This window comes from Pristis pectinata, chromosome 5 (genome assembly GCF_009764475.1).
Source record: "Pristis pectinata isolate sPriPec2 chromosome 5, sPriPec2.1.pri, whole genome shotgun sequence".
In the NCBI taxonomy this organism is placed as follows: domain Eukaryota; kingdom Metazoa; phylum Chordata; class Chondrichthyes; order Rhinopristiformes; family Pristidae; genus Pristis; species Pristis pectinata.
The window spans coordinates 92,765,127-92,791,683 of NC_067409.1; the positions used below are offsets into that span (position 1 = coordinate 92,765,127).

At 40.1% G+C, this 26,557-nt stretch overlaps 1 protein-coding gene across 3 annotated transcripts in view; it reads right to left on the reverse strand.

The window, feature by feature from the left end:
- Window positions 1-1,360: 1,360 nt before the first annotated feature.
- Window positions 1,361-26,557, reverse strand: part of LOC127570311 (regulation of nuclear pre-mRNA domain-containing protein 1B-like) — a 63,650-nt gene continuing 38,453 nt past the window's right edge. Inside the window, exons 7-8 of one of the 3 annotated variants that reach the window (XR_007956331.1) lie at window positions 2,699-4,873; window positions 1,361-1,481 (exon numbers count right to left, since the gene is read on the reverse strand). Coding sequence is in view for 1 of the 3 variants with exons in the window: in XM_052015740.1 (XP_051871700.1) it covers window positions 4,724-4,873 (150 nt within the window). In the remaining 2 variants the exon portion in view is untranslated. Of the gene's footprint in view, window positions 1,482-2,564; window positions 4,874-26,557 lie in introns of those variants that run through there. The other 2 variants (XR_007956332.1, XM_052015740.1) reach the window with 2 other exon arrangements.

A 26,557-nucleotide genomic window follows, 5' to 3' on the forward strand; every position in this document is an offset into this window, starting at 1 on the left:
TTAATTAATCTGGTATAGGGAAAATGTTAGAAGCCATTATTAAAGATGTTATAGCAGGGCACTTTACAAAAATTCAAGACAACCAGTTAAAGTCAACATACTCTTGTGAAAGGGAAATCATATATGACCAATTTATTTGTGCTCTTTGAAATAATTGTGTTGTAGATAAAGGGAAAATGGAGTTTGTACAATACTTAGATTTCCATAAGGCATTTGATAATGTGCCACATCAAATGCTTGTGGTGTAAGATAGTGATGTGAAGAGAAGATTGGCTGGAAGGATGAAGGGTCTCAAATTGAAATGTCGACTGTCTATTTCCCTCCATAGATGCTGCTTGACCTGCTGAGTTCCTCCAGCTTTTTGTGTGTTGCTCCAGATTCCAGCATCTGCAGTCTCTTGTGTCTCCAAGTGCAAGGTAAAACACTTCAGGAAGTCAAATTCTCATAGGACATATAAGTTAAATGGCAGGGAGCTTAAGAGCATTGATGAACAGAGAGACCCTGGGATGCAAGTCCATAGCTCCTTGAAAGTGGCAATGGAGATAGGTAGGGTAGGGAGGAAGGCATTTGGTATGTTTTTGCCTTCATAGGCAGAGGCATTGAGTATAAGAGTTGGGACGTCATGTTGCAGCTGTAGAAAAAAATGGGTAGACTGCACTTTGTATTGTGTACAGTCCTGGTCACCACACTGCAGGAAGGATGTGGTAATAACAGTGAGATTACAAAAGAGATTCACCAGGACCTTGCCTGGAATGGTGGTCTGTTGTTATGAGGAGATATTGGATAGGCTAGTTTTATTCTCACTGAAACATAGGAGGCCAAGGGGTGACCTTTTAGAGGTTTATAAAATTATGAAGGGGTAGATAATCACCGAGTCTTTTTCCCAGGGTGGCGCAGTCTAGAACTAGAGGGCACAGGTTGAAGGCAAGAGGGGAGAAGTTTAAGGTGAGGGTTATGTTTTTCACACAGAGGATGGTGGTTACCTGGAAACAGCTGTCACAGGAGGTGGTGGAGACAGAAGCAATTACAACATTTAAAAGGCATTTGGACAGGTACTTGGAAAGGAAAGGTATAGAGTGATATGGGCCTAATGCAGACAAATGGGATTAGTGTAGAAAGGCAGGATGGTTGGCTGAAAGGGCTGATTTCTGTGCTATACAGTTCTATGATTCTATATAAAAAACACATATTATCTAAATGGTGAGAGATTAGGAACCTCTGGCCCAAGACCACTCAAAATGACGACAGAGCATTGGGATGTTGTTGTGAACCCTAAGACTGTGAAGTGTGGAGAACCATGAGGCTCTATGTAAGTAATAGAGGGTGTGAACCACCTCACAAATTACCCATCCACTCGCCCTATCAACCACCTCTTGCTCCATCTGTGGATGAGTTTGCAGCTCCCACATTGGCATTATTAAGCACCTCAGAACCCTCAAAACTGGAGTGAAAGTAAGTCGTCCTTGATCCTGAGCAACCATCTAAGGAGAAAAAGGAAGAACCCATTGTAACTTTGCCAAAATACTCTCCCAATACCATGCAAGAGCACCTGACCACCCTGATGTGCAAATCTGTAAAAAATTGTGGTGTGGGGTTCAGATTTCTAACTCTGCCACTAACTGCATCGATCATTTACTGCCCATTGTGGTGGCATCAATGTTGAGGTCCACTTTGCTGATGATGTTGTTGAAGGATCATGGGAAGAAGAATGGAAGGGAAACCTACTGGAGGGATTCAAACATGGATTTGTGGAAATGCCAACTTCACTGGTGAAGAAAAGGACATTTTCATTGGGGCAGAAGAGCAGGAACAGTAAGTTGAAGCCACTCTTTGAGAACAGTGATGACAGCAGATTTGTCAGAGTAGGGAACAGGAAATGAGAAGGTATCAGGATCATGTGGGAACTAGGCAAAAATAGTTTACTTGGGAATAAGGTAAAGAGTGCAGGAAATGGTCTCCCATATAAGGGAGAACATGAAATGAGATCAGGCAACACCTGTGGAAAGAGGAACAGAGTTAATGTTTCAGGTCGATGATCTTTCATCACATCAAGTGAAAGTGCATTTGATGAAAGCCCTGTATATAAACTTATTTCTTTCTCCACAGATTCTGCCTGACCAGTTGAGTATTTTCAGCATTTTCTGGTTTTATTTCATGATAATGGAGATGCTGGAGAGAATACTGTGTTCAAAAATTCAGCACAGAGAGCCTTGGGGGAATTTAGGTTTTGGGAGGGGGAAAGGATGAGAGAAGAAGGCACAAGATCTGGCACATGCCCAATACAGTTTAAATTGGATAAAGGGGGCATAGCTAACTCTACTGCCCCATCCTCCCTAATCCTGTCCCAAAGCCTCCATTAATTGCTTCAAATTTACTCTTGAAAAGCATGATATTTTCACACGAAGCTTTTTCAATTCATGTACAAGGAGAAACTGAAACTTTCCAAATATAAGTTTTTGGACTACAGCCTTAAATGTGTGTTTCTCTATAAACAAAGTATTGCATTAAAATCAGTCATACATTTACAGAGTTTACCATGTAAGATAATCTTTTATTTTAAAAGTTTATTCATAGAATACTATAAATAAAATCATCTGTAGTTCTACTACTCTATAAATAATATACATTGCAGAACAGTTTGAAATGCATGGAAATGCACTAGTAAATAAATCTTAATAAAACGTGAGTGGCTATATACCGGAAAGCAAGTGGCCCAGCCTATCCATCGGTCACTCTTAGGTTCCTCCTTCTTGCCCTGGACAAGCCATTTGGACTGTAGCAACATTGTTTCTGGAAGCTGATTTTGTTACCAAAACAATTCTTTTATGCGCTTTTGTCTCCTTTGCTGCTAGGATTCTCTTCGCTCACACATTTCTTGACTGAAAGGTGCACTCACACACTTTGTTTATGCTTCCATCAGAAATAGATCGCATTAGAAAAGTCTGAAGAGTTACAATTCACAACATACCTATATTTTGAGAGATGCAAAAGAAATTCAGCATACAAAAGATCAAAGCATCATGTTTACAGGACTTGGAACAGATGTTTGTAACACAAAGTTGCCAGATTTTGAAAAACTACGGTCTAAAGTGAATATATACAAATATCTTACAGATCTAACAGTAATTGAATGGGAAAGCTTAAGAGAGCAATAAAGTACACTATGGGATAAAAGCACACAAACACTGTGATGTTTGTCTGAACTTACTCTTTTCATTATTTAACCAGATGCATTTTAATATATTTAAATTAAGTGGGATAATACCTAAAACAAAAAGCAGCAGGAAATTCCAGTCAAGCGTTTTAAACATTCGTTTATTACCATCCCACAGTGTAATTTGAAGACCCGATTTAAGTATGGAGAGGTACTTCGAGATTAAAGTACTTGCCTCATATTGAGTGACCTTTTAGTCCAGAAGTGTTTCTTAAAGGCTTGAATTTCAGTATCAATATACATTTGCAGGTGAGATATTATGCACTCACCCTCATCCCATCTAAAGGCAGTCATTGTATAATTTGAGGAACTACATTCTGGCTGTGAGATCCAACAAGGGTTTGCCCTCTGACTAACAGAACTGTAACCTTACCTCTCAGGTATTCTTGAATAGTCTAGCTAATTAATTTACACCAAAAGTTATTTATATCCCGGCCCAGTGTCATTACACTTTACGTAAACAAAATAGAAAAATCAAACTGCTAAGAAATAAGAGTGTACGCACATTCACAATAATTATACTTCAGGACTCATAATGTTGCATTCAAATATCACTAATCATGTTCTCTTTTTAATATTTTTCACAAATGGTAATCACATTAAAAATGCAAATAAAGCAACTTCATTACATTTTCTTAACTAAATAATTGAGAAGGAGGAAATTAATGCTTCCTACAGCAAACTGGCATTGTTAATCCAAACTCTACTTCATGTACTTAATAAAGATCAGTTATGGTGTAAATAGATAGCACAGAAGCAAAGTCCACCGATTCCAACTAAATTTAGGAAGCAGCATGCGACGCAAGCTGACCCATAGTGTCAAAAGTTAAATTAGTTTGGTATATAGAAATTGCATCCAATCCATTGTATATGTCCCTAACAGAAGTCTACTTTGTTGCTCTGCATTTGGGTGGCACAACCCCTGCACTAGTTCAGCTTTCACTTACTGGAATCCAGCAATAATTATGTAGACTTTCTTTTTTTGGTAATGGAGCAGGGACAAAGGTTGTTGGGTGAAGGCTATAATGTGAGTAGACATTCAGAAATATAACCTTATAGGTGCTTAACATGTATTCCTTGACATGATGGATTCTTTTTGTATAAAATGAGTTGATAACAACCTGGCTATAATGCTTTAAAGGTATCTACATGCTAACCAGCCTATCAATGTGGTCCCTATGATCCAAATCAAAATGAAGCCTTTCAAATGTTGTAATACTGTTGGATTTATCAATTACATTTACTTATCAAATAAACAGTCACAAATAGGTTTAAATTGTGTACAGGTAAATGGTCAGTCTCCTCTGTGATCAAACAGTAGATCTCTTTTTAAATACCTTTATTTTTATTCACATTTTTGCTAGCATCACAACCCTGTAGACATACAAAAATATCACCGCAGCAAAATAATTTTCTGACCTTTTAAAACAAGAAAAAATATGGGGGCTCTGAAAATTGCTCACTCCTTCCTTGATGCTCTTTAAACGTCTTTAAGCAGAAGAATCTGTATCAATCAGTTGAAAAAAGATCCCCTGCAGAGGGCAATGGGGCCAAGCCACCTGTCACATTGGGAAGCTGAGACAGATCTGGTAGGCTCTGGATATGGGACTTGAGCTCCTTTCGCACTTGAGTCACCTTGGCCAGTTTGCGCTTGTACTCCTGTGAAACACAGAAAGTAGCACATAGTCATTCAATGGAAGCACTTGCATTTAGTTAAAGTTAAGTTGAATTTCCTGACCAACCAAAGAGGTCAGTGATTGAAAATAAAACATTTCATAGTAAGCATCTACATACCATCAAAACATCCCTTGCAATGTCAATGGGCCACTTTCACTAGCTTTAACAGGTATGGTTGAAAAACTTCTCAACTAAAATGGTAAGTTGGCTCCAACCGGCACCAAGCTAGAGAAAATCTTGCAGTAAGGGATTGAGTCTACATGCATTGGATTAAAGAACTCACGCTACATAGGGACTATCACATTGCAGGACATCCCATGGTATGTGAGAGCAATGGTAACTTTGGAATTGTAGTCACAATTCTTTTGCTACCCACAGCAATAAGTCAAATGACCAGTTAATCTATTCTGTGATCTTTGCTAAAGAATGACTGCTTGCCAGGATACTGGAAGAGGTCCCCGCTCTTTCCTATAACAAAGCAATGGAATGTTATATATTTTATGTTAATATACTGGTTTAATATCTCCTAAAACATGGCACCTTCAGCAAAGTAGCACTCCTTCATGCTGCACTGAAGTGTCACACATTATGTGCCCAGGATATGCAGTGGGGCTCTCATGAACAACATCCTAATTCAGATGCACAAGCTCTTCTACCAAGCAATACCAACACCAGATCTAGGTTACTGGCCAACAGTAAAGGGATGCCCCCGTTTAGACTGATATAAAACCAAGATCCAGAGGCAAAAGAATAGCAATGTTTTCCATAAAATAAGAAAATTATGAAAATTACTCAGCAGGTCAGGCAACATCTGTGCACAAAAAATTAATATTTCAAGTTGTTGACCTTTCACCAGTACACAGGTTATGCTTAGAGGTGTTCTGGAAAGCAAAACACCAATCTGCATTTGGACTCACAAATATTAAGGAGACTGCTTTGTGACCAATAAATATGCCACACCAAAATGAAAGTGGTACGAATAAATGGCTGTTTCACATCAAAGAAATGTTCTGGGCGTTGTACAGCGAGAAGAGAGGACGTAAAAAGGTAAGTGTTTCCATCTCCTCTATTTGCCATGGGATGGGGTATATGATAGGATAATTGAAGAGTGGACCAGTGTTGCAGACAGAATGATTCCTTAGTAATGCTGAGGGGGAGAGGTGGCAGGGATATGCTAGATAGTGGCGCAGATATGCTGCAGTGGCTGAGGATAATCCCTAATGTGAAGGCTGGTGAGCAGGAAGGTAGGAACAGGGCAAATTACGCCCTTAAAAATAGAACATAATAAAGATTTTGGGTACACAAGGTTAAATGTAAATTCATTAAAATTAGCTTATGTTTTCCTAACATAGTCCAATGATTTGGTAGACTTTTGAATGAAACATTGTTTTCTAGACTTTCTATTACAATCTGAATATAAGCAAAGTGATTCCTAATTCTACTGATTGAGTCATCTGGTTTCTTTCCATTTTATACTGCACTAATCTATTGGAAAAAGTCCAAGCATATACAGAAGTGCCTCCCATGTAGTAGGTAATATCTGGATTCCATTCTAAGGAGAAAGTATTTGCTTCCCAACTGGACTTCATATATCAATTACAGCTTTAAACACACATCTTTTGATCAGCATTTATCTCGACCAACTTACTGATTAATGAAACTGGACTAGGCCTTGCAGACATTTGGGCTCCAGTTTCTAACTTACAATTTGGGTTGAAAAGGAAAGTGTCTGTTTTTAAAACTGAAATAAATGTGGAATTTGATGCAGCATGAAACCCCAGGATGTCCAAATGAGGATCCCTTTGCAAGATACAATAGCACCCATTAGGCAGTAGGTTGTAAAAGCAAAGAAATGGATTTGAGATTTATATCACATTAACCAAGGTAGCTCAACTGTCTTATTTCAGCAGCACCAATAATTCCTATTGCTTCCATTGTTAGATACACCAACTCCCCAGCCAGTTTTTTTGTGATGGTCTTAAAACTTGTTGTTAATGTAAAAATATTCACATTAACAGAAATAAATGAGTGACACAGATACAGAAGTATCTTTCTGAAATATTAAATTTTTAAAAGATGAGACAACTTCTTTAAAATTCCTCCACAATTCTGTTGTGTTAATAATTGATGCTACCTGCCATTCAGCATATATACAGTATTTCTAAGTAAATGAAGTGGCTAATATTTAAATTAGAAGCTTAATAAACAGCCACATTTGTAACTTAATAAACAGCCACTTTTGTAGAAATGCCTGATCTGCCTGCAAAATTACAGAGAGGAATTACAGAGGGCAGGAAGGTGGACTTCTTTGCAGCTATTTTATGGGTGGAAAATAGAAACAGAAAGGTTCAGTTAATGGAGACAGTATCTACAAATTGCATTAAAAACAATGGAGTCAATACTAAGCTTAGATCAGTCAAGTGTAAGCCATCAGCCTTTTGTAAACTTAAGGCTCCTTGAATATGTTATAAAGCACCTGATATATGAGCTCTCTCCCAACATAGTCATTGACTAAGACTTGATCTGCACAAGCCTTGAGTGTTTTGTGCAGTTTGACAGAGGCCTCACCTACAGTTGTTAATAAGACCAATGGATGATGCTAAAGGAAAAATACATTTTATGCTTGTATGAATGTGCCTTGGGGAAACTATACATTGAGGTAAGCTCAAGATTCTTTTGTATAGTAAACAATGCTGCAGGCTGCTGCCCACTCCCCCCTTTGAACCTATATCCCCTGTCTCCTGCTCTGGGCTTTTACTGATGACTGCTGATGCTTTGATAAAAGATTTTTTTTAAAAGTCAAAGATTTATTTTCCTCTGAGCAGCATGCAATCATCCCTTAAGAGTTAGACTTTTCACTGCCTAGTAATTCCAACCCAGAAGGAAATGCCAACATCAGCATATGGTCATCTGGAGAAGCGCTATCGGGAGTACAGAGAAAGTGATTCAGAATGTTCTCAAAAGCTCTGTGAATAGTGCAACATCCCCAGCAACCAGTGGGAATCCCTGGCTTTTATCTGCTCAAAATGGAGAAAGAGCATTAAAAGGATGGTATTAGAACCTTAAATGTCTTTACTGGAAGCACGATGAAGCTGAGTGAAAACAGCAGAAGGTGTGCACCATCTCCCATACGACCCATCCACCCAATTATGCACTTTCACCATGCTGGTGGCTGAGCCTATAAATCCCATGTTTACCTCAACAACCATCTCAGAACACATAGAACTGATGTGGAAGGAAATCATATTCAACCCTAAGGATTGCCTAAAAAGAACTTTATGTTGCAACTTTACAAAACACTACTTAAGAGTTGTGGACACAGCTCAGCACATCACGGAAACCAGCCTCCCCTCTATGGACTCTGTCTATACTTCTTGCTGCCTCAATAAAGCGGCCTGCATAATCAAAGACCCCACCCACCCCAGACATTCTCTCTTCTCCTCTCTCCCATCTGGCAGAAGATACAAAAGCCTGAAAGCATGTGCCACCAGGCTCAATGATAGCTTCTATGCCGCTGTTATAAGACTATTGAATGGTTCCCTTGTACGATAAGGTGGGCTCTTATCGTTGTGACCTCTACCTCGTTGTCACAATCTACCTCGTTGTGACCTTGCATCTTACTGTCTACCTGTACTGCACTTTCTCTATACTGTAACATTATATTCTGCACTCTGTTATTGTTTTACCTTGTACTACCTCAATGCACTGTTGTAATGAATTGATCTGTGTGCAAGATAAGTTTTTCACTGTACCTCAGTACATGTGACAATAATAAACCAATTTTAGTTAGGCCAACAGTTCTAATCGCCACACTATTGGAAGGATGTGGTTGCACTAGAGAGGATGCGCAGGAGGTTCACCAGGAAGTTGCTTGGATTGGAGCAATGATAGTTATAAAGAGAGATATAACTACTACACTGGACTCTGACTGGACAGTCAGAGACTTTTTCCCAGGGCAACAATAGCTAACACGAAGGGGCATAATTTTAAGGTGATTGGAGGAAGATATAAGGGGGATGTCAGGGGTAAGTTTTTTTTACACAGAGTGGTGGGTGCATGGAATGCACTGCTGGCAGAGGTTGTGGGGACAGATACATTAGGAACATTTGAGAGACTTTTAGATAGACACATGAATGATAGAGAAATGGAGGGCTGTGTGGGAGGGAAGGGTTAGATAGATCTTAGAGCAGGATAAAATGTCGGCACAACATTGTGGGCCAAAGGGCCTGTACTATGCTGTAATGTTTTATGTTCTCTACGTACACTTAGGAGGCATTTTGACAGATACTTAAATAGGTGAAGCATAGAAGAACATGGTCCTAATAGGGACAAATGGGTTTAGTGTAGTTGGGCGAAAAGGTTGGCATGTACGTACTAGGCTGAAGGTCCTGTTTCTCTGCTGTACAATTCTATGAGTCTGAGAAGAAAAATAATATATTCACTTGAAGAAGAAAATTCATATATTCACATGACATTTGCACTTATCACATAAAATTTGCCTCCTCTATAGCTAAGTGCCTTTGCTCATATCAGCAGCTGATATGGGAGAACCAGGACACTGGTGAATAAGAGAGGGAACTGAGTTCCAGGAAAAGAAGAACCAAAGGCAGGAGCAAAATTAGCAGATTAACTAGTGATGGGAGCAGTTTTGATTCTATCTCTAGATAGAAGGAACTCATTGAATTTAGAACACCTACACTTGCAGGCTGGTTCCTCGGTTGTTGCTTTCAGTAAACCCATCGTTCTCCCTATTTCTTGGGTTCAGATTTTATGTGCAGGTTATCTTTCATAAATTCAGTTATACAAGCATGGAACCCGGCCTTTTGGTCCAACTCATCCATGCCGACCAAGGTTCCTATCTATACTAATCCCATTTGCCTGCATTTCGCCCATATCCCTCTAAACCTTTCCTATCCATGTACCTGTCCAAATGTCTTTTATTCAATGTAATTGTACCTGCCTCTACCACCTGCTCTGGCAGCTCATTTCCCATACCTACCACCATCTGTGTGAAAAATTGCCCCTCAGATGCTCTTTAAATCATTCCCCTCTCACCTTAAACCTATGCCCTCTAGTTTTAGACTCCCCTGGGAAATAGGTTGTGACAATCTACCCTATCTATGCCCCTCAAAATTTTATAAATCTCTACAAGGTCACGCCTCAGCCTCCTGTGCTCCAGGGAAAATAGTTCCAGCCTATCCAATCGCTCCTTATAACTCATTCCCTCCAGTCCAGGCAACATTCCTGCGAATCTTTTCTGCATCCTCTCGAGCTTAATCACATCTTTCCTACACTACTTGGTTGTTACTCTGTACAAGAAACCAAACTGTATTTGATTTTCATACATTAGAGCCAATCTCTATGAAACAAGCTGAACCAACCTAAGGGATTACACAAAGGGCAGTGGGCTTAGTGTTTGGTCACTATTCACAGGACACATTGTCTGAAACTCATTTCTAAACAACTTCTAGGGCACACAGCCAATATAGATGAGTTTCACAGAATGATAAAAATTACAGCATAAGAGGCCCCACAGCTTGGCACTCTTTATTTTACTTGTTTTCTCTCACAATGTTCATAATGCCCGTTCTTTTCCAAATGCTGCTCTAGACTTCTCTTCACGTTACTTGAGGTGAAGTGTCCCCCGGTCAAACAGTCATCAGTGCAAAAATCTTACTTCTCTCTTTTCTCTTGTTTATTTGTCTCTGGGCCCTGGTTCTCCACTCACTCCACTGGGAAAAACAAGTTTCACCATTTCCCCAAGGAAATGTCCCGAGGTTTACTCATCCCTTGACAGACTCTGGTTCTCTTAATGTCACTCCTACTCACCACGTTGTTGTTTCCCCCTTTCTCAAGGCATCACGTTGCATTTCCCCCTTTCAGGAAATGCTGCACAATGCACTCACTGCATCCCATTTCATTACCACCTTCTTCCCCTCAGTTCCAAATCCCTGCCACCTATTTCCCAAAAACCTTCTTAAAGCTATTTCCAACCCCCCATTATCCTGTCTGCCTTAATCCCCAAATCTTAAATCTTGTTCACCTTCTGCTCCCCCATTGCACTCATCCTAACCCTAGTTCCCATCCACTTTCACCCCATTTGTTGACTGCATTCCCAGTCTCTCATTCTTCATCCCCCAAAGCCCAATCCTTGACCTTCCATCCACCTCAATTTTGTATTCCTACCCCATGAGCCCCAGTCACAGATTTCTTCCTCCTCCCATTTTCCCCCAAACAAACCATACACGGAATCCCCTCTTCCAGGTGCCCAACCATTTGACCTTCCTCATCCTTTTTGCTCAAAAGCCCTGCTGTCAGACATTCATTCTCAGTTTCCCTTTCCTTCTGAATTCTCATCCCCAGACAGCATTCAGTTTACCTCTTCCAGCCTCAACTGCACAATTCCTATTCCCCAGTCTCTAATTCCTCAACCCTGATACTTATTTCCAAAATACTTTATTTCCATCTAAGCTCCATTCACTCAGTTTTCATCTTTCAATGTCTTCTTTACTGTTATCCAATCCCAGTCTCCATTGCCTGAGAGTTGTCACTGATTGACTCTAATTTCTAGCCTCTTTCTTCTATTCTTTACTTAAAGATTTTCATCCTTGAACTCATTCTTTTTCTCCTCAGAGCTCCTATGATGGCTCTCCGTCTCCTCAAGATCTCATCCTTCCATTACCTTCGAAGCTTCCAATTCTCTGAGACTTCATTTCTTTCTCGCCCCATCCTTCTTTCCCCAACTTCCAATTTCACCATTTTCTGATGTTAGTCCAATCTTCTTTCTGGCAGCAGTTCACAATTGCTTTCTACCCCTCTGTGCTGCAAACCCCAGCTCCTGGTTACCATTCAATTCTGTATAGGATCTCTTCCTTTCTTATCTTTTTCTTTTCCTACTTGGTACCTTTGATGGTCACCCCTGAGCTTGGCCAGCTATCTGTGACATCATCAAGGCAAAGGGTCAACTGCAGCAAAAGCTGATAATGTCACAGAGCAGGGGGCTGATGGTACATCAAGAATTCTTAAAGGTGAAGTTTTGTGTCTAGTAGCAGCAACTACCAAAACATTTGTCCCTGGACAGTCCTGGGAAATCCAAGATTGGCAACCCTTGCCTATCATGCAGAAAACATTACAGGTTTATTTGTATGTGGAAATTACAATTAGGTCCTGCACCTAAAATGTAATCTAATTAACATTTTGAAACAGACTACCTGGTTTAGGAGAGGGTGTGTTTAGCATCTACTTAAGGATCCTAGCACACATTGAACCACACAGGCCTCAGAGATCAAGGGAGCTACCAATTTTTTTTTCTGCTTAGTATTTGTTTTGCAGGTGAATAGTAGACTGTTAACAGTGGAAACTTGCATAAAGCAAAACTGGTTTAATCTGCACAGCTGAGGCATTCCCCCATCAAGTTGACTTCCATGAATTCAGAATAGATTTTATATGCTCCAGCGAGGTATTTTTCCTCTCATTAATTGAATAAAACTTATATCTTTATTTAAAAACCTGACACAAAGGCAGAAAATCATAAAAAATACAGGGAAACATTCAATCCAGATGCTAATTCTTCAATTTCCCTCTCTTCCCTTGATTACATGGTTCCCCAATAAGCAGTTATCTTGAAGACAAAGTGAAGTATTTCTAGAATTTACAGCTGAGTTCAATCAACTTACAAAGTGGGAAAGCATTTTGTCTGAAAAGATATCATATTTTAGGTGCATGTTTAGGGGTCTCTTCAAAAATGCATTGCACAGGTATTGAAACTGTGACAAAAATATAGTTAATTGAAAAATCTTGTAAATAGGAACCAATTTCTGTCCTAAATTTATATAAATGAATCTTCATGTCAACAATATAGATAGAAATTGTATTCTGAAATATATTGTCAGATAATTGGTTACTTGGTTTGTGCATGAATGCATTGCCAAAGAAGGGTATGAGAGAATTTTAAGAAGCAATCCTAACTTCTCCAGACTTTGAAAAATATCTGCACAGTTCAACCACACAATCATTAATTTCACCACCTCAACAAAAGCTTACCATAAATTTGATACAACAACAAAAGCAGCAGAAGGTTACATCTTGTTAAAATTATTTATCAGTAAGATTAAATGTGTGGTTGTCAGAGCTGAGTGTTCAAGGATCATTTTGAATATCAGTTTGTTTGATCATATTCTTACTAGCAACAGTATAGTCAAGGCATTCTTACACGGTGATGATTATGTGTTTGTTAACTGAACACATCTGATCATCTGTCACATTGGGGTGATTGGGTAACTTGAATATGAAAAGGAACTGCAGGTGCTAGAAATCTAAAATAAAACAGAAAATTCTGGAAAAACTCAGGTCAGGCATCATCTATAGAAAGAGAAACAGTTTCAGGCTACAAAATGAGAGAGAGAGAGAGAGAGCGAGAGAGAGAGAGAGAGAGAGAGAGAGAGAGAGAGAGCGAGAGAGAGAGAGAGAGAGAGAGAGAGAGAGAGAGAGAGAGAGAGAGAGAGAGAGAGAGAGAGAGAGAGAGTATAACTGGGTAACTTGCTACTTGTCCTCACAACTAAATTGTGATCATAGTTATTTTGCTGGAATACAGATTATAGAATCATGTGTTAGAATGAATTAAAATGATAAAAGGATTGGCGAGGGGAGACCAGCTGTTACCAGTCAAGAGGGAATAGAAATTTGTAGTTTGTCTTTTAGTCCTACTATCATATCAGGAACTGTGATTTAAGCAGTAGATTGTTAAAAGGCAATGTTAATAATTAGTGAACCATTGACAGAATTTTAAAAAATCATCAAAAAATAACAATGTGATCAACATTACACTGCAACAAATCTCTCCATAATAAAACTGCATAGCCTCTGTTGATGTTGAGAATAGTTACAAATATCTCATAGGTGGAGGACTGTCATGTTAGGGCTAATAACTCCATTAGTGGATTAAAAAAACTTCAAGGTCTTGTAAATAAACTTAGATTACCACAAATCTACAGGCGTTCAATAAAATTTCTGATAGATCAATGCTGAGAGTTTTTATTTCTCCTCCGGTCCTTTCATTAATGCAGCCTGCAATTAAAAGCATGGTGCAATAATAGTAAGTTCTGGGGGAAAAAAAATCAGCAGATCAAAAAGCATCTATGAAAAGAGAAACAATGAATGTTTTAGGTCGAAAAGCTTTTCACAGATGTTCCCTGACCTGCTAGTATTTCCAGCATTTTCTGTTTTTATTTCAGGTTTCCAGCATCCGCAATTTTTAGAATTTCAGAATTGTGGTGGAGATAGGCACTAAAATGCACTTGGAATGCAGTGTCTTGAAACAGTGTTCTCCTGTGAGATAAATCAACAATGAGTCTAGTGGTAAATTGTGCAGGTAAGTCTACTTCCTTGTTTTAAATTTTCCATTGTTAGTAAACAATAGCCTTCATTAAGTCATATTATTGAACTTTTTTTATGTTGCTGCTATTTATTATTTTTCCTAATCTACGCAATTGAAACTATTCACAAATACAACCAACTTGATGGTTCAAGCTCACACGTCTGGCTAACATGGGTGTAAAAATCCACACTTTACCCAAAGTCCTTGATTAAGTCAATAATTTAGCTGCAACTGCTAGTCACGTTTTTGATTAATTTTGTGGGGCTTTCTTGAATACACTGAATGTGCAGGTTGTTTAGAATGAAAATAATTCATTCCCATTTGACAATAAGGAATAATTTTATTTTAATTTTTTTTTAAATAGTTCAAGCAACATCAGATGAAGCTTTTTAACTGCAATGTATAAAATGATTTATTGCCAATGAGAAAAGAATTGAGGAATGTTTCTTTTTTCATCGTTTTAAAGCTTTAATTAAAACAGAAAGATGGTATATGCTGCAGTTAGACTAAATGACAAAATTATATCAAAAAAATGCCGACACCACCATTTAATTCACAACTTTGATATGAGGATTTTGCTCCTCCTTATTAACTGGGGCATTCTAGACATAACTTAGTCCAGCAGTTTATGTTGGGAAAGTAAAACAGGGAAGGAAGCTGCCATATTGCAAGCTCCAGAAAAGTTTTTCAGATGCTGAACATGAATCACAAATGGCCAACTGGGAACCCATTCGTACCCAACTGATTTTCTGATTGGTAAATGAGTAATAACATCTTCATTGTATAGGCAGATTCAGTATTCTCATTTGTACAATGTCTGCAGAAGTACTTTGGGTATATTAATGGTAAAATGATGGAACTAAAAGCATGTGAGCGCTTTACTTCCTTACTTACTGAACAGTGACAGATAATTGCATACATATTTGCTAATATGTATGCATCAGAAGTCTCATGCACATGCAGACAGGGTGTTGTTCTCTACTAACATTTAACTATGTGCTCTGTAACCACACTAGTGGCTGATCACCAATTTATATTTGACAGCCCTGGCTGTGGAGAGAAGCTGTTGCAAAGTTTGTAGGAAGTTCTTACTCCACCTGCTGGGAATATCTTGAGAGAGATGTCATCATTATGTGGGCAGTCTTAATCTATGTTTAGAATCCTGCTACACGAAGAGGGTGGCAGTAATTTGCAAATCTCTTCCAAAAACAGCGATTGATACTAGGCTAATTGTTAATTAAAAGCATGAAACTGATAGAATTTTGTTAACAAAGGGTATTTAAGAAAATGGAGAAAAGACAGTTAGGTTATAGATCAACATTATCTTATTGAGAGGTGGAACAGGATTGAGGGGCTCAATGGGTTCCTCAGCTCACACATCTTCAAGCAAAATTACTCAAATACATTAGTTTGACATTTATCTTGTTATTGTTAATGGGACCCTGTAGTACATAAACTACTTTATAACAGACTATATTGCAAAAGTAATTCATTAACCGAGGAAAGACCCCAAAACTGAGTATTTACGCAACTTAAAAGCAATGATAGAACAAGAATCTGGAAATTACAATTGAAGTGGCAGTTATAAAGGTCAAAAAGCTGCAGATGCTGGAAGTCTGAAATCAAAAACAGAAAATGGAGAAAACATTCAGCAATCTTTGATCTGAAATGTCACTTGTGTTTCCCTTTCCACAGATGCTGCCTGATCTGCTGGTTTAATTATGTTGCAGAGTACTACTCAGCTCATGGGGTCTGAGTCATTCTATACACCTTGCAAGAATGGTATTAACACACGAAATTCAAAAAAGCTGGAAATCTGAAATAAAAACAGAAAAATACTGAAAACACTCATCTGGTGAGGCAGATTCTGTGGAAAGAGAAACAGAATTGACATCACAATGCACATGTATGACTCCTCAATTCAAAACAATGTAGTACGCTAGAACTTGGACCCATAATTATACTCCTTGTTATATTTTGGGTCTCACATTTTTAATCTGTGCCGTCTGAGCAGGAATACACTGCCACTGCCTTTTTTGGCCAAAAAAAGCACTAGGTTTTCCAATTCAGGATTTTTGGTCAGTAAAAGTTGAGTAGCAATTACTAAAATTAATGTAAAAACCTGAAAAGTCTATAATGTAGATAATATTGCTGGACGGACTGCAGCATTCCTATATGAAGTATTTGGAGAGTCCTTGCCAGGTTTTATTTCCAAGAGAAATTCCTTTTAATATCCCTGTATTCCTGCAGTATTATTTAAACCAGTAGGTGGTGCTATAGGGGGCTAACTGTGTTAATAAACTTGAAACTTAATTTGCATCACTGGTACTGTATTGCCTCCCACGAATCAGTGCAAAGTTGTGCTACAAGATATCTTAAGAAACTGTTAGCCCTCAGTCAATGGCACCATGGCAGTTAGGATTAAATCTACTACTGTAGCCCATTCTTACACAAAGTTGCAGCTGTAACAGTCATCAATGTAAACTAGTGAGATTTCCACATGCTCTTCCATAGTGACTCTATTTCCCAACTCAACCTCAAGTTCAGTTGCTTTACTGAGGAATTTCATTACCTGCACAGCCTCCCTGCCCTTCTCCACCTCCACTTTGAGCTTCAATACTTCTTTACCTGCTCACTACTAACTCCCAACCTCACATTCAGACACAGAAGTGGACATACCTGAACCCTCTTTACTAATGAGTGAACTATGGATGTAATGATTTGAAAGGAAGTGCCTCCCTAAACTTCAGCCTAATATCCAATCCCTTAAAAGCAAAAGAGTGGCTTGCCAGAGATCCCTCCCTCCTTCTTCTCAATAGCTTGCCTGCTATTTCCCTGCTTGTGTCTTTTATTCCCTTTCACACCTCCCCCTGGTAAACATGTTTCTCATTCAGCTCATCTCCACTGAACTTTATGTCCTCTCAAACTCCCTTTCTCCTTGTTATCTCCTCCTTGATAGTATCTAATCAACCAATTTTTTACTAAGGTTGCTGTGCCTAAATTTGCTTGACAGTCATAATATAATGGACATTAACTAGCTATTTATCAAAATCTACAGGTACATTATATTTCAATTGTTTCAGTGGCAGGATTCCAAGTGGATTCAAGACCCATTCAAGAAACTTGAGCACATAATCTCTGCCAGCATTTGCACTGCAGTATTAAAGGAGTGCTACAATCAGACTTGATTAGCTAAGAAGTTAAATCAAGACCCTGCTTGTCTTCTTAGATGGGCCCAAAAAAAACTCGATCACTATTCTGAAGAACAGGGAAGTTCCCCAACTTCCACATCATTGTTTATTTCTCAAATAATGTCAACAGATAGTTTATCTAGTCATACTACATTGTTATTTTTGTGATCTTGCTTTATTCACAATTGGACATCGTGTTTCCTACAATTGCTCCAAAAGCACTTCAGTATAGCTGTTAAGTATATCGAGACATCATGAGGTCATAAAGAATTTACATGAATGTAATTATTTACACGATCACAACTGCCAATCAAAGCAATTGTTACCGGTAATAATGATTTGCCCTCCCCCCTTCTTCCTTTCCCTGAGCAATCCTCCACTCTCCCTCTTATCCCCCCAGCCACCACTGCTCTCCCCACATATTCCAGCTTCCAGCACTTAGTCTCTCCCAGGGTGAGTGTGCTCTATGTAACTGCTGCCATTTACCCTCTGCAGTGTCTCTCCCCAATTGCTGATCATCCTCCAATACTCGACCTCAACACCACCAAGTCCCAGCATCCACACCATCTGATACTTGCAGCCTCCCCACTCCCTCAGAAAACCTTGGCATATCCTCAGATGCTCGTCCAATGTTACCTGATGATGGGGAAGGTATTGAGTGGAGCTATGATAGAGGGAGTCAGAGGGAAGGGAATAAGGCAGAGGATGGGTTGAGGAAATGAGCAAGAGTGCCAGTTCATGTGTCCATATTTGTTTGTCCATGTTTTCTGCATCCATGTTTATGCATTTGAACAGGGGTATCTGCTTGTATGAGCCAGAGCAAGCATCTGTGAGTACATTGAGTCCATTCAGCAGGGTCTGGTCTCCAATCATCTTGTACCATATTGCCATCAGACCATGACCTTGCTCTATCAAGGCCACGTAATAGCTAGTGTGCAACCACCATCCCAGTTAAAAGAAATCCCTCCTAGGCATCTTCCACTATTTGAAATTGTTCAGGACCTGGGATATCAGGATCCTCATGGACAATCCCAAAAGTGACAGACTTGATGGTCATTCTGCTATCACAGTCTGGAAATTCAAGATACTTGGGCAACAGTGTCCATGTCCACGCAAGATACAATGGGCTGGAGACAGCCAGATTAAAGGACAAAATATGCTAGTTCATTCCTGGTTGCAAAGCCAGTCCCATGAAGATTGTTGATCATAGGCCTGGTTTTGCAACCAGGAATGAACCAGCATTTCAGCAGCTCAGCCTGTGGGGATACACAAATGTTTCATGACCTTTTTGCTCATTCTAGGCTTTGGGTCTCAAGTTATCAGGTCATTTACCCTAATGCTGGAAGCAACAGTGGAGGCCAAAGGGGGACTCTACTCTAAATTTGAGCAACCTCAGAATTTGAAATTACACAAACCTCTGGAAAGGTGCAGATGGCAGGGATTGCATTGGTGACTGGAATGACTACAACTCAAGGGGACAAAACTGTAAGCATCTAAAGGCCAAAGTAGAACAAAATAATTTGAGGCTTGAAGAACAGGTGGTGAGTGGAATGATTGTAGGATATTTAGCATCTCAACAATAACCAGAGTATGCATGGATTCTTCAGCACTGTCAAGACTGTGCCCCAGCAGCTAACTATCCACCCTGCTGAGTCAGAGGCTGGTGGGGGTGGGGTTCATCAAGGATAGTTAAGCAGTCAGTGCCAGTTGCAAAGGACACTAAAGATCTCCTTAACTAATATTCTGTGTTTCGTAAGTGCATTCTTGTCATCGAGAGCATTTTTCTGTCACAACCTCAGTGTTAACCCAATTCTGACAAAGCGCTGAAAAGGTCATCCATCAGCTGAAAAAATATACCTTCTGGAGCAAAACAAAATCCCTCAAATATAAAAAACATGTCAGAAAAGTAGTTTTGGCACTAATTATTGACCTCTCCTTCATCAGGGGATCTCAAACACTGTAATCTCGTTTTTCTTGAAGAAAGCAAATGTACAGTAATGTTCAGTCATTTCTAAGGTGATTTCCTGTTAGTGAATGCAGTAAGTATCATTGCAAGAATCAAATCCTATGAGTGGCGAAAGCAAAAGTGCAATGTCGATTTCACCCATCAGAAGGCAGAATGAACACGATCTTCACTATGAGAAAATACAGGCAGCATCATCAACATTACTTTTTGGAGTCTGGAGTCAAGCAAGGCTGGGTTATTGCACCAACCCTTTTCGCAATCTTTGTTGCTACAAAACTTTACCACCAACAAGTGGGGTTAATCCAGAGGAAGAAACATACTGTTCAAACTTTTTTGTCTCCAATCTAGAACCAAGATGCAGCATGCAGACAATACTTGCCTATGTGCACAGCTGGAGGCCAAGTTTCAAACCATTCTCAATTTCTTCATTAAAGCATACAAACTTAACATCTTACACTAAACATCTGAATGACCATGGTCCTTCACAGATCATTATATCTCAGCAAGCATGATCTATGATGAGATGCTGGTCAAAGGGGTAACATCAACAAGGATATCTCCCAGAGCCTTCAATATGCCAATAGAAGAAGTGTTTGTGGACCAAAATTTCAAACCATGCGTCAAGCTCGTGGTCTATTAAGTAAAAGTGATCCACTTTCCTGTTTGTGTCAAAGAAACAGGCAACTTACAGCACTGTTGAATCACTATCAAACTGTCTCTGCAAAATCCTCCCAGTCAACAGGGGTAGACAGGCAAGTCAATGTCAGTATCCTCTCCCAGGCCAATATCCACAGCCATCCAATGAGAAGGAAGGAGGCTCTAATCATTTTCAACCAGTTTTGATAGGTGGGCCACATCTTCTGCATATCTGACACAAAACTCTTGAAACAACCACTCTATTTTGAACTCTGTCACTGTAAGCAATTTCCAGGACAACAGAGGAAATGCTTCAAGTTCTAAGTTTCCTTTAAAAAAATTTGACTATCATCAATGACATATGGGGCTTTGACATAAGGCTGCATAAAGTAGCAGGTAAGATCCAGATAGGCACTAAGCATGTTGAATTCTTTATGCCTGACTGCATGGTGGCCAAGTGCAAACAGCAGGAGGAGGAAGCAAAACCCAATCAACCCATTCACCTGCTTCTCCTATGCTAGTCTGCAGATCACAGAGTGGACTCCATCACCACAGAACCCACTAAATTGTGGTTCAAAGATGGTCATTTTGGATTCTAGTACTGCATAAATATAATGGTTAGGCGTCAAGAGTTGTGTTAGGCCTTTTCAATGTTACAAGCAGTATTAGGCAACATTAGGCCCAAAGAGCAGTAGGTTTCTAATTAGGATAAGTCAGTCAGCATACAAGGCGTTTCCCCTGTATCCAGATTTATTTCAGAAAACCAAGAAGTCAGATGAATTTCAATAATATTCTTAGCTCAAATAGTTAAATTTCTGTGGAAGCTCACCTCATCTTTCCCATGCATATGAGGCCTATTAGCTTGTCTCCTTTAACTGTCTCATCCCTATTTCTTCTTCTTTCCAATCTTGTCCTTTCTGACAATCTTCTTCACTATCCTCCAGTTTTGCATTGGCTTTTAACTTCATTTGACCTTTATTCCACCTACTCAACACAATAATGCCTTGGACATTGATTGTATGGCTGTGGCGCAGTTGGTAGGATTGTTGCAGGTCAGATGGTTCAAACCTTATTCCACAGATCTGATCACAAAAATATAGGCTGCCACTCCAGTGGAGTTTTAAGGAAGTGCTGCACTGTTGGCGATACCTTTTTTCCCCAAATTGGATATTAAACTGAGGTCCTGTTGCTCTCAAAGTGGAAATAAAGGATCCCACAGCACAGCTGCAAAGAGCAGCAGTTATCACTTATGTCCTAGCTAAGTATTTAGCATTTAAATCACATTTCTAAAACAGGTTACCTGATCATTATCAGATTAGATTGTGAGGCTTTGTGCATCCAACCTGGCTTCTGTGTTTCCACCATTAAAACAACAACTACACATCGAAATATACTTCAATGTCTAGGAAGCATTTTTATATGTCCTGAAAGATAAGTGAAAAAAACTATATAATGTTTTGCTACTCAACAAAAAGAAAAATAACTGATAATGATTACTTTCATCATCTGTTGAAAAAACCAACAGTGACTAAATGTATCGGTTGGAGTGACACAGTGATCTTTCACAAAAATCATGTGTCTAATCTCAGGTTGATCGACAGGATGAATACATACACCCTCTTTTAGCGGAAAATGTAAGAAATTTGGCAGTGCTGCCCTGTAGCTATTATCTCTTGGCATTCCCAAGAGACAGAAATCCACTTAGAAGGCTTGGGCAAAGAAATAGATTTTACAAAGTTTAGAAGAGATGCAGATAAGAACATACTAAAGTTTGGGAATGTCAAAATTCAGTGCCTAAGTAGCAAAAGATGCGGTCACCAAAGGCTGGATAAAGGAAATTATTTATTTGAAAAATGCCAGAATTAAAGCTTAAAATGCTGGATGGTGATACATCTGGAGAGAGAGAAGTAATTGCTGTAACTAAAATGGATTTTATGATGCAGGAAGCAGTTTTGGATGTGTTTGCTTTCAAAGTTGATAGGTGGAAGGCCAACCAACACAGCTTTGCAAATAGCTAAATCTAGAAAAATAAATCATTGTTGAATTATGAATTGTCTGACAAAGCCACAGACATCGATGAGTGGTGTGGTCAGTAACTACAGAATGGATTCTGTGGTCCAAAGACAACAGCTGTAGTACTTCCAATGTAATTAATTAGAATAAAGGAATATGTAATGATCCAAACTTGTCTCAAGAATATAATGGGTTTCTAAATTGAATTTTGTCCCATAAAAATAATTTGACTTTGAATAGATAAAACCTTATTTGTAAAGTGGTATTACAGTATACCATTGCTTCAAGCTTTTGATCTTGGATTTATGCTTCATGGTAAAGGGTTGTCTTTGATAAGTCTGCACGTGGGACATCATTTAGTAATCTATGACAAGGAATTGGAAGAGCTGGGAGCCATGGACTCTGTTTGTTTGCCTACTTTAACACACTGCAAAACAAAATCTATCTGTGGGGTGACCAAATTGAGGCATGTAAAATTATGAGGGGGATAGATAGTAAAATATTTCCCCATGACAGAGGTGTCAAAGATATGAGGGCATAGGTTTTAAGTGAGAGGTAGGATGTTTAGAAGGGATCTGAGGGGGAATTTTTCACACAGCAGGTGGTTGGCATCTGTAATATGCTGTCTGAAGAGGTGGTGGAGGCAGATACTCTTACAACATTTAAGAAGCATCAAGACAAGCATTTGAATCAGCAAGGCATAGAAGGCCACGAACCTAACACTGGTATATGGGATTAGTGTACGTAGGTACAATGGGCGGCATGAATATGATGGACCGAAGGGCCTGTTTCTGTGCTGTATTGTGTTCTATGATCTTTTCAAGATTCAGCAAAACCTGCAAAGCTCCAACAGGTCAATGATTCTGGATTATTTCTAGAAAAGGAAACAAAAAGTAAAATAATGTGGATTGTCAGTAAAAATTGATCTTCCCAAGATACACCAGCTTGTTATGGTGGTACAGCCTCATATTTCTCTCCAGCACTGAATACTGACTAGAATAGTTATTACTTAATCAGCAATACCAAAACTAGTATGAAGAAACTGTGACATTCACTTCGAGTGTTAAAGATGACAAGACAGAACCGTTATACGCAAATCCCATAGTAGTTAAGAGAGACAATTCTATTTGTGAAGCAATATACCTACATGGTCAAAGAAAATTGATTTTAATCTGCTTTGAACCAAAATAATCTGGGAACTAGAATTAAGCTGCACTAATAACTTCTCACAGAATTGCAGTTCAGACTCATCGGAAGCATTCACATGGAATAAAAAAATTCATATTAATGCTGTTACAAGATGTTTTTTGGAGTGGGAGCTTTGAAAAGAGGTGAATCTCTGTGCACGTGCTTATGAGTTTCACCTTGCAAGAGTCTAAAAGAGACATATTTGCAAATTCTTACTAGTTGAAAGGCTAATTAACAGCAGTGAATAAAATTAAGGTAGGTATTTAAGTGGAGCAGCCATTTTGGGAGTGGCCATTGTTGGTGTGAACCAGTGTTAGAATGGAGCACTTGAGGCTTTGGCTCAAGAGGCTTCTGCGAGAGGAGGCAGAGGCTAAGGTAAGTCTCTGGTAGGTTTCTTTTTTTCTTTCTTTGATTTTTCCTTCAGTGCCAGGGTAGAGCAGTTAGAATGGCTCCAGGGTCAGTGGTGTGTTCATCTTGTGGGCAGGCACGGTAGCGTAGTGGTTAGCGTAAAGCTTTACAGCGCCAGCGACCCGGGTTCAATTCCGGCTGCTGTCTGTAAGGAGTTTGTACGTTCTCCGTGTCTGCGTGGGTTTCCTCCCACATTCCAAAAGACATACAGGTTAGGAAGTTGTGGGCATGCTACGTTGGCGCCAGAAGCGTGGCGACACTTGCGGGCTGCCCCCAGAACAGTCTGCACAAAAAGATGCATTTCACTGTGTGTTTCAATGTACATGTGACTAATAAAGATATCTTATCTTATATGGGAGTTCTGGGAGACCTCCAGTCTCCCTGATAGCTCTGTCTGCACAAGGTGCATCCAGCTGCAGCTCCTTACAGACCATGTTAGGGAACTGGAGCTGCAGCTGGATGACCTTCGGTTCCTATGGAAGAATGAGGAGTTCACAAATAACAGCTAAAGGGAGGCTGTCACTCCTAAGCTGCAGGAGGCAGGTAACCAGGTGACTGTCAGGAAAAGGAAAGAGAATAGGCAAGTAAGTGCAGAGTACTCCTGTGGCCGTTCCCCTCAATAACAGGTATACCACTTTGGATACTGTTGGTGGGGGAGGACCTGCCAGGGGAAAGCCACAGTGACCAGATCTCTGGCACTGAGCCTGGTTGTGCGGCGCAGAAGGGAAGGGCGGAGGAGAGGAAAGCAGTAGTGATAGGAGATTCAATAGTGAGGGGGGCAGACAGGAGATTCTGTGGACATGAAAAAGACTCCTGGATGGTACGTTGCCTCTCAGGTGCCAAGGTCAGGGATGCCTCGGATTGGGTCCACAGCATTCTGAAGGGGGAGTGTGAATAGCCAGAGGTTGTGGTACATATTGGTACCAATGACATGGGTAGGAAAAGAGATGAGGTCCTGAAGAGGGAATATAGGGAGCTAGGTAGGAAGCTGAAAAGCAGGACCTTAAAGGTAGTAATCTCTGGATTGCTGCCTGTGCCATACACTATTGAGAGTAAGAATAGGTTGATATGGCAGTTGAATGCGTGGCTGAGGAGTTGGTGCAGGGGGCAGGGTTTCAGACTTGTTGACCATTGTGATCTCTTCTGGGGAAGGTATGACCTGTACAAGAGGGACAGGTTACACCTGAACTGGAGGAGGACCACTATTCTTGCGGGCAGGTTTGCTAGAACTGTTGGGGAGGGTTTAAACTAGTTTGGCAGTGGGATGGGAACCCGAGTGATAGGTCAGAGGTTGGTGCATTTAGCTTACAAGTAGATGCAGCCATCCACCCAGGTCATTCTCTCTTCTCTCCTCTTCCATCTGGTAGAAGATACAGGAGCCTGAGGGCACGTGCCACCAGACTTAAGGGCAGCTTCTACCCCACTGTGATAAGACTATTGAATGGTTCCCTTATACGATGAGATGGACTATGACCTCTTGATCTACCTTGTTGTGACCTTGCACCTTATTGCACTGCAATTTCTCTGTTGCTGTGACACTTTACTCTGTACTGTTATTGCTTTTACCTGTACTACATCAATGTACTCTGTACTAACCTAATGCAACTGCACTGTGTAATGAATTGATCTGTACAATTGGTATGCAAGACAAGTTTTTCACTGTACCTTGGAACAAGTTTCAATAATAAACCAATACCAATACCATATAGAAAGACTGTTGGGAAGCATAGGCAGTTGAAAGGGCAAAATTGCAATCAGTTGGATGGGGTGAAGTATGTCCACTCTAATGTGTGAAGTATCAGGAACAAGGGTGATGAACTTGGAGCATGGGTAAGTACATGGAACTACAATGTTGTAACCATTACAGAGAGTTGGCTGTCACAAGGGCAGGAATGGCTGCTGGATATTCCAGGGTTTAGATGTTACAAAAGGGAAAGGGACGGATATAAAAGAGGTAGGGGAGTGGCTTTGCTGATCAGGGACTGTATCACAGCTGTAGAAAGGATGTCCTGGAGGGATCGTCTACTGTGTCAGTGTGGGTGGAAGTCAGAAACAGGAAGGGAGTGATCACTCTATTGGGAATATCTTACAGACCCCCAAATAGCAGCAGAGACACTGAGGAGCAGATCGGGAAGCAGAGGTGCAAAAATAACAGGGTTGTTGTCATGGGTGATTTCAACTTCCCTAGTATTTATTGGAACCTCCTTAGTGTAAAGGGATAGATGCAGCAGAGTTTGTTCGGTGTGTCCAGGAAGGATTCCAGACACAGTATGTGGACAGGCTGACTAGAGAGGCCATCCTGGACCTGGTACTAGGCAATGAGCCTGATCAGGTTTCAGATCTCTCAGTGGGAGAGTATTTTGGAGACAGTGACCCCAACTCCTTAACCTTTACGATAGCCTTGGAGAGGGATAGGAGCAGACAATATGGGAAAGTATTTAATTGGGGGAGGGGGAATTATGATGCTATGAGGCAGGAGCTTCGGAGCATAAATTGGGAACAGATGTTCTTGGGGAAGTGCACAACGGAAATGTGGAGGTTGTTTAGGGAGTACTTGCATGGGGTTCTGGATAGGTTTGTCCCAGTGAGGCAGGGTAAGGATGGCAGATCGAAGGAACCATGGTTGACAAGAGACGTAGAATATCTTGTCAAGAGAAAGGAAGATGCTTACCCAAGGTTTAGAAAGCAAGGATCAGACAGGGCTCTGAAGAGTTACAAGGTAGCAAGCAGGGAGCTTGAGAATGGACTTAGAACTAGAAGGGGGCACGAGAAGACCTTGGCAAGTAGGATTATGGAAAACCCCAAGGTGTTCCACATGTATGTGAAGAATAGGAGGATGGCTCGAGTGAAGGTAGGACTGCTCAGGGATAAAAGAGGAAACGTGCCTA